The sequence below is a fragment of the Carassius gibelio genome, chromosome B18 (genome assembly GCF_023724105.1).
Source record: "Carassius gibelio isolate Cgi1373 ecotype wild population from Czech Republic chromosome B18, carGib1.2-hapl.c, whole genome shotgun sequence".
In the NCBI taxonomy this organism is placed as follows: domain Eukaryota; kingdom Metazoa; phylum Chordata; class Actinopteri; order Cypriniformes; family Cyprinidae; genus Carassius; species Carassius gibelio.
Genome location: NC_068413.1, coordinates 1872774 through 1882359, shown reverse-complemented (window position 1 = coordinate 1882359; position 9586 = coordinate 1872774). Strand labels below are relative to the sequence as shown.

General features: G+C 31.8%; 1 protein-coding gene across 2 annotated transcripts in view; it reads right to left on the bottom strand.

Moving 5' to 3' along the window:
• Window positions 1–3068: 3068 nt before the first annotated feature.
• The window catches only part of LOC127976951 (neuroplastin-like), a 32563-nt gene continuing 26045 nt past the window's right edge, over window positions 3069–9586 (bottom strand). Inside the window, exons 7-9 of one of the 2 annotated variants that reach the window (XM_052581542.1) lie at window positions 4397–4418; window positions 4220–4311; window positions 3069–4128 (exon numbers count right to left, since the gene is read on the bottom strand). In XM_052581542.1, coding sequence (XP_052437502.1) covers window positions 4251–4311; window positions 4397–4418 — 83 coding nt within the window. In that variant the 3' untranslated portion in view covers window positions 3069–4128; window positions 4220–4250. Of the gene's footprint in view, window positions 4129–4219; window positions 4312–4396; window positions 4419–5032; window positions 7982–9586 lie in introns of those variants that run through there. The other variant, XM_052581543.1, reaches the window with a different exon arrangement.

Here is a 9586-nt window from a genome sequence, read left to right as displayed (position 1 = left end):
TTGACTAAGCTGATATATATCTATATACACCACACCACCGACATAACATCCATGCAACCTTTCATTAATTAGTATTAATATGAATTGATTCTTCAGTTTATGTTGGATTGGCAGCAAGTTTTTCTGAATCTGCATTAGAAACACTGGTTTGCTGATGGCAGCTTCATGCTGCACTGCTTACATGTGTGTTTTTCAGCATGATATAATCCTATTAAATGAGGCTCTGCTGGATAATGGTGATGGTCTTGTTTTCTTGTGTGTTTTTTTTTCCGTAGGAGGGCTTTTCTCTCCTCAATGCACAGAGCTTCCTTAAAATCCAGCACAAATATGACAGTCTGCTGTTCAACAATACATTAAAGGTGAGAAGCAGTTCTGTGATGTTTCAAATGTATGCATTTGATGAATGAAGTATGTTCCCATACCTTGATCTGCAGTTTATACAGGATAAACAGGATATGATGCGAGCATGTTGTCCTGAAGGAGGGCTCCGCCTCTTTGTCCTTGAAAGCAATAAACAATTTTAATATGCAAATGTAAAAAAAAAAATGCTTCCGAGTGACCTTCAACGTACAGTTCAAAGACAAAATCTGTGGCTTGTTAATTAAGCTAATTATCTCTTCTCCAACATGTCTTTTTGAACAATTTATCCCTGCTTTATGAATACTGATACAGAGCATCCTTTATGTGCAAATGCAATGCATAAATCATTGCAAATGTGTGGTTTTTTTTAAGGTAGAATTTATTTTGGATTATTAGTCATGGCTCAACTGGCTTGGGTTTTTATCGATTAATGTTATGTTTTCATTGTTTAGAGTCATCGGAGAAGTTAATCTATCGATCTGGACTCACTGTAATACATAAAAGGTATGTCAAGCTATAAACAGTTGAAATGACTTGTGTGCCACATTTAATGCATGTAATGTGACATATATCAAAATATTACAGGAAATAATGCAGCACAGGATTTAACTGGATGACAGAAATGGCTGGTGATTTATTGATTAATATTTTTTTTTCTTAAATTTTGGTTAGTCAGCAGAAATAATTTGAGAAGTCATACAGTTTTGATGAACAGTAATGAAAGTTAATTAATAAATTCATCATTCAGTCTATCTATAATATTTATACTAAAACAAATACACAGATATTTGTGACGTTGTGATCATATTTTGATAAAATATTGTTTCTTGTCTTTATTTTATCATGCAAATATGAAGGTTGCACAATAAGACCAGAAACATGTATTAAAAATATATAGTTTTGTTTCAGCATTCATTTCATCGAGAGGGCAGTTAATGTAACTAATAATGAATGTTAATGTGGATTTCCGTCACTAGGTGGAGCTGTTGACACACATATAATGTTGATAAATGGATAAGGAGAGAGAAATAAACCCACCCTCATCTGAACTGCTTATTTGTGAATCCGAAATGTTATCACACAGACTTGAAGCTCTAAATATAGGCAGCACAAAGCACAAAGGAAAGTCTCTGTGTAAAATATAGTTAGATGCAGCCGGATGAGAAAGATTGCCAGGGATGAGGAGGACATTCAATTAGTAATGAGGGTATTGATCGGCTGCGGAGGCCCTCTGTGTGAATCCTGACACTATAATGATCGGATCTATTTCGGTTTTCACTTCAGGCTCCTGAAGATGCACCACAAGTGGCCCCTGCCATCGTCACGGGGCCGCTGTCAATCAAACACCTTTCTCAGGTACCACTGGATCTGCATTGAGTCACTGCATGAGATGCTGTAGTCAGTGATATTTTAATTTGACCTCTGAGATGTCATCCGTGAAGTGCACACTGACTTTTCATGCGCATTATGAGCTCTTCCTCTTCAGTACTTCCTGGGTTCGTGTGAGCTGTCCTTGCTGATGGCGTGTCATCAGTGCACGCTGCCCCCTGGAGGCCTGGAGGAACTACTGCGCGTCCGCCTGCTCCATTCTGGTTTTCTGCTTTGGTGGAGGAAGTCGAGAAGAAGATGAAAGAGCTGATGCAAGAATGAAGTTTAGTTTTAAAACTAAAATAAAACTAAAATCTTTTTGTTTTTAATTGCAACGAAAGCTGAAAAATAGAAATATCACTAAAATATTGAAAAATGATTTCAATCAATTATAATTAAAAAAGCTGGAGTGCAAATTACTAGAAATGTTATTGAAATTTAAATAAAGGATTTTGTTAATTGCAAGAAAAGCTTAAAGATAGAAATATAAGAAAAATCTTTGAAAAATTATTTAAACTAATTGTAAAAAAAAAATGTTTGTGCAAATTGCTTGAAATGTTACTGAAATTGAAATAAATGATAAGTATTAGATGAAAAACAAAGTACAAAAATAGAAATACTGCTTTAGTGAGCAACTTTATTAAAATTTTCTTAATTGCAATAAACCTGAAATAAAATATAAGTATTATATGTGAAATTTTAATTGAACTAAAACTATTATAAATTTAACTGAAATAATATATAAATATTTAAAACTTAAAAAATCTTAAAAATAGAAATGCTACTTGGCAGCTAACTGAAAATAAGCTGAATAGTAAAAAATACTAAAACTAAAACTGTTATAAATAATTTCATTAACTGCAATAAAACGGAAATAAAATATACATTTCAGATGAAAAACTTAAAATAAAAAACAATTAAACAATTAAATGAAATAAAACAAGTTTAAGTATTTAATATAAAACAATTAATAATTTCATTAACTGAAATTATATCTAAATATAAGCAGAAACTGAAATAAATAGCTTCTCTAAAATTATTAAACTAAAATAAAAAAATTAAAGTTAAATAAAAATAAATAAAAGTGCACAACAAAATGACTAAAACTGAAGCTAAAATGTAAATTATTAATATATAAACTATATAAAACTAAAATTCTGTTACACCTTTAATAAGCTCCGCCTCCATTGGTTATTAAGACAGGCTGTACAAAACGCCCATAAAAACAAGTAAAAGTATTATTTTTTTGTAAAATGTGCTCAAGTCAGCAAGGCAGATGTTTGATAATAGATAATGTGTTTTATAGCACATTTCTACAGAATCACACAGAAACACTGACATATTTTGGAAGCTTTATTCTGAAAAAGGAAACAATTGGATTCACATAGTTTGTAATGGCTTTAGCTCCACCCACTTCCTCCCGTGAATGTTGGTCCATTGTCATGATGACACACACTGTATTGACCAGGCGTTGTCATGCATCTACAGCAGTGCATTTCAAATGCGAAGCACCCTTATCTCTGAACTGTCCCGTTAAAGCTTTTTAATTCTCTGAAATCAAACGAACCCGCCCTGCCTTACAATTGTCAGTAGGTCTATATGAATACATATTGCATAGGATTATAGCCATGCTGTACAAGAATCATCTTTTCTCTTAAAAGAAACAGGACATTTACAAAAAAAAAAAAAAAAAAAGATATATTATTTTCCTTTTTACAGATGCTATCGTAATATTCGAACACTTACAGCACCACATGTACAAGACGTCTAAATAACTCTAGAAAATAAAAGTTACATTTTTCATTTAATACAATATCAGCTTTAAGATTAAATACTGTTCTGCCACTCACAAACAAACGTTCTTGCATTCTAGTTTAAGACAAAACACCTCCTTTTAGTATTGTTTTATTGGATGATAAACTGTACAAAGATTTCTTACTTTTTTATACATTTAAATTTCTTTAAAAACACACACACACACACACTCTGATATACTCTCTCTCTCTCTCTCTCTCTCACACACACACACACACTGGCTATTCATTTGGATGCAACGCCACTTAAAGTAACAATAGAAAAACGATATCTGAATCTTATTTGATTATGTTATTGCATGCATTCGAGACGACACGTAGATATGAAAAAGAATTAGTGCAGCAGGAGGGCATGATAACAGAACGGAATGCAACGTTAACAGCACATGTAGTAAAATCGTCTTCATCATCATCTTCAGCGTCCACATTCACACACATCTTGAGCCTGAATAAGGCAAACGTAAGACAGTCTTTATTGTTCGTTTCTGCCAGTGTGATGCTGTCGTTATTGTTGTTTTCTTCTCCGCGTGAGGCAGGAGTGGATCCTCTCCTCGGATATGTATGGTCAGGATATGCAGTTGGTCATCTGGAAACAGGGGAAGGGGAAGCATTTAGGCGACTAAAGGGAACGTTCGCATGCGGTTTTGTAACTCCAGACTGAATCATGAATCGTAAACCTTCAGCTTTCTTCGACGTCGGTCCGTGGGCTCAGTTGGCGTTGCGCTGTCGCACGTTTTTGTCTTTGTGGTTGTTCGTGGAGTTCGTTTTTCTGCGTGACAGATGTGTACGGTTAAACACTTTATGTCACTTTTAATCACTTTTTTATTTATGGTGTTCATGTATTATGTTCTTACATTGGTGCAGCTGGTTCATCATCTTCATCAGGTCGACATGCAGGTGAAGAACATGCAAGAAGAAAAGACATTAATCAATCACACTTTCTTATTACACTGTACGTTTTTCGGTTTCAGAAAATGAGATGATAAACATGATTGTTATAGAGTTATTTCACATTAAATGGTCAGCGTAAAATGCAACAGCAGCCAATTTTTTTTTTTGATTATCCACTAATATTACAAAAATAATAATAATAATAATAATAATAATAATAAAAAAACATGATCTCCACTGAGGACATTATATGGGTTTGTAACATCATCGCTAATGTCTGTGCATTTTAAAATGTCAATTTCTTGGTAAGCCATGGACATTTCTTTAAATAATGTTATGTTCAGCTATAAATAAAAAAATAATGATATAATATAAAAAATAAAATATCTATTTTTGTATTTACTACTAACTAAAATAGACTACAATTACTAAAACCATATTAAAATAATTCATCGAATAAATCTGGAATATAATCTAAACATTAGATGATTTTTTTTAATAATATATATATATATATATATATATATATATATATATATATATATATATATATATATATATATATATATATATATATATATATATATATAATTTTTTTTTTTAAATGTGAATGGTGAATTAAAATAATAAATTGAAATAAAGCTGAAATAAAATTATTTGATATCAGATGAATATTTAAAATGGAAATGTCTTGGAACTAACTGAATAAATTAATTAGTTTGTTTAATAAAATTACGAATTAATTATTTTGTTAATTGAAATAAATCCGAAATAAAATATAAAGCATTACTTGTAAAACGTAAAAAAAAAAAAAGTTAATAAAATGGAAATGTTGCCTTCGTGACTTACGGACAAAGTTGCATTATTTAAAAAATATTAGATGACTAAATTAATACACATATATTAATACTTAGATATTAGATTAATAACTTAATGTTAAAAAATAGAAATGTTGAAAATATATATGAAATAAAACATATAATAATACTTATCCAGCTATTATGAAAAACTGGAAAAGACCTGTAAATGAACTGGTGTGTTGAGTGCATATATCTGCTCTGCAGATGAACTCGAGCGTGTTATCGCTGATGCAGGAAGGTTATTTGAGTTAGAGGTCACCGTGTCTCTCCACAGACAGATTAGATGGGTGGTTCTGGTTAGTGTATGTGTGTCAGGACAGCACATGCGTCCACAGGCAGCAGCATCCACATCGCTGGACACAAGCAGGTTATGATTCTCACACACAACCTCACTCTTCACTCGGATCAAGTGTTTCCCCCTCACTGTTTACATCTAACATACAAAACTAATGTCTCTGTGCAGATCTACAAGCTCCAGTGTAAAGCGCTTCATTTCAAGTGTCCAGTTTTATACTGAGATCGGAGGATGTAATGCGGCCATTTCTAGTAACTCATAATGTTGAGCAGAATTTAACTTGAGCGATACAATGGATTCTTTTCAAACTAGTTTCCATCGTTATTAACATCATAAATCAAAAGTTTCTTATAATTTCATTTTGTTTTACATCTCATGTACATTTACAACACTATACTTCGTGTAGTATTAACTTACTATTAAATTGCAGCTTCTAATATAACAGCAAATTTGACATCTTTCTCTCTTCTGATCAATGTAGTCAATCTCTCCATATTTTATTTCCTTCTTTGGAAAGTCATAGAAATATTACTGTGGCTGGCAAACTATTTTTTCACATTAAATAAATAAAAATACAAGATTTCCAAAACAGCTAAAACTGCTTACAGCACATTTAATTTTACATTGCAATTTTAATTCTTGCTCATGATTTAATGCATAATATACAGCTACTTTGCATTATTATATTATATTATATTATATTATATTATATTATATTATATTATATTATATTATATTATATTATATTATATTATATTATATTATATTATATTATATGCTACTGTGATTTGCAATCATTATTTCACATTTCATTTAAAATAAAAATAAATAAATAAAATGCAATGATTGCAAAACATTGCATTTTTCATTACAATTTCAGGTAATTCCAATCACTGCTAAACATTCATCTTGTTCATGATATAATGCATTATATACAGCTGTTTTCCATTGTATTAAATTATATTATTTACTAATAATATATCTAACTTGTGGATCAGATTTTCAAAAACTATGGCCATTATTGTGCAGCCTGCTATTAACGTTGATTATTCGATCACCGTCAGTGTGAACAAACGTTCATGATGCAGTAATTCACTTTGCCTCGTGTCAGTATATCTGCGCACAGAGGTGTACGCCGCTGTGGGAAATATGAAATCCTGGCACGAGGATTTCAGCTGTAACGTGCGTCATCGCATTATGTCCTCATCTCTGATTCTTATGATAAGACTGTGGGCAGATATAATCTACCTTAATCTAGTGCAGCCTCCCAGCACTCCCTCTCCTGGGGACAAATCCTCCCCAAACCACAAAACAGAACACGCTGTTCATGCACGCCAACTTTCTCTCCTTACTGCATGTTTTGCATGCGGTCTTGCTGTGAGATAGTGTCTGTAGAGGTCCTTCAGACAATCATCCAGAGTTAAACAAACAGCACTGTAATTGATGCTTAAAAATGAAGCAATTATCTGTTTTTCTAACTACGTTACTCTGATTCTCATTTCATTCATAAGGAAGGTGTGTCTCATGACAGCTTTGATTAAATGAACAGAAGTAACCAGGTCATGTGATGAATTACTATAAAGATGCAAGCCATATTTCACTGCAATATAATCTCTCTCTCTCTCTAAATATATTGCATACATATTATTTAATATATAAATATATACAGTATAATGAAAATATAATAATTATGTATATGTAATTAAATATATTTATTTTATATAAAAAATATATTTTATAAAATAAAAATAAATATGTACAAATCTTAATTAAACTTGTAGTATATATAATTAGAACTGTGTTAAATATTAAATCATATTTAAATATAAAATGTTTTTTTTACAGCTAACTACACGTACTCTCCAATTATCATTACTGCAATGCAATGCAAATATAAATAAATAAAATGTAATATTTATAGATTGTAAATATTATTACAATTGTTAATTATCCAAATGTCACTGTGGTATATGTTGTACTACTATTTCATGATTAAAAAAAAAAAAAACACAGTTTCATTAACTATTTTAATACAATAAGGGAGATGAAAAATAATAATAATTAAGAAAAAAAAATGATATATATATATAATAATTATTTTAATATAAAGGTGAAATATGTCAAAAAAATGTTTTGTTGAGATTCATCCATTGACTATATTTTAGAAGCTAAAAATTTTTTTTTAATTTCCTAAACCTTGATGAATGAAATACTAAAAATAAATATTTTAAATGTTGACAATGAATACTGCTGATGACTCATCATGACACATCTCATCATTCACAACAGCTTTTTAATATCTTTTGATAATTAGATAAGCACGCGTTGACATCCCAGCCTGAATGAGGAGACAAAGAGAAGCAGACATTTCTCAAGACATGCAAGCTCTCAAACTTACCAACCAGAAAGAATACGGAGCCACATGGAAGAGGAAAAAAAAACAAAGTGTCACCTGTGATTTACTTGAAGCCATTATATTGAGAAGAAGAAAAAATAGACTCAGTTGTGACTTTCGGGGAGGGACTCGCAATGGTTAAAAACTTTAATTCAGTTCGATTGAGCTCCTGAGTTATTCACTAACTCCCCTGAGTGTATATTTTAATATGAACACACAAACTCTGTTTGTTTCCATCTGAAACGGTCCCTCACCTGAACAAACCCTGTGTTCATCAGCACTCAAACTACACGTCAACATAAAACAACATACATGACCGTTCCTCGCCAGTATCTCAACAAAACAGACTTTCAAATATATAATTATCTGCTGTTTTTATTTCACACGTTCGTTTGTTGCGACTAGATCTGAAATAAAGATAAACTGAAATAAATCTGAACATGAATCTTGACTATAATATTAGAAATTGTGGTTGCTGGAAAAAAAAATCCATGCAACTTCAGTGTCACAATGCAAATTAATTTTTGTTGTTGCTTTGATAAAAAAAGTAACAAAATGTATTATTATTAGGAAATTTAGAGGTTTAGCTTTTGAAATTAGTTAAAACTTGTGGAGTGTGTTAATTTATATAATTATAATACACAAGGAAACTAGATGAGGTCAAATAATCCATGCAAGTTTATGTTTTCTTGATTTGTGCTTCTGTATATAATGACAATAACTGTGCTAAATAATCATGATTACCAGTTTAACTATTTTTAGCAGCCCTATATTTTACTGTAAAGCGAGTAATTATTTTGATGAAGGATCAAGACAACAGAAAAACATGCAAACATGAATCGCTTATAAAAGTGGGAATGTTTATAGGGAAAGGAAACATTTCGTCTTGACTTTAATAGGATATTTCTTTTATTCTTCCAGTTTGTGTATGTGAAAAACCCAATGCATGCCATGCTATTTACTGCTAGACATGTAAACAAACACTTACTGGGTGGATGTTGGATCTGATGAAGACACTAAATAAGACAGATGTGTGTTTAGTTCTAGCTGGAGTTAAGCTGAGTGCAATAAAAGCAGCTCAGTTTTACCGAGATTGTAAGTCATGTGTTGTCAGTCACTCACAGCACATTGTAAAGGGTAGCGTCTGACCACCCCTGGCTCTGAGATACCCTTCTGTGGTTCTGCAAAGGTCAAATTAGCATGGAGCTATGCCTGACTGCATCCCTTTAGAGACTGTCACACTCACAGCCACGATATGTTCAGAGCCGAGCTGGTTTAGACCGACCGACTCTGCATCCACACTCTTAAAGAGTTCATCGGATGCCCATTTTCCACAATTTGATATGATTCCTTAGGGTCTTAAAGAAAAGTCTATAACATACTTTGGTTAAAATTTCTAAATGAAATTGAAAAATTCTAAAGTAAATTTTTACCTTGTCAAAATCAGCTCTGCAGAAATCAACCTGTTTTTTTGCATGTTGCTTTAAATGCTAATGAGCTCTGGTGGCCCCGCCCCTCTCTTCTGTGGGGTGAAGAACCGTGCTCTGAGAGACTGTGTACTTTAGCCACGAAACTGGCTAACTAGCACGCTATTAGGAACAAC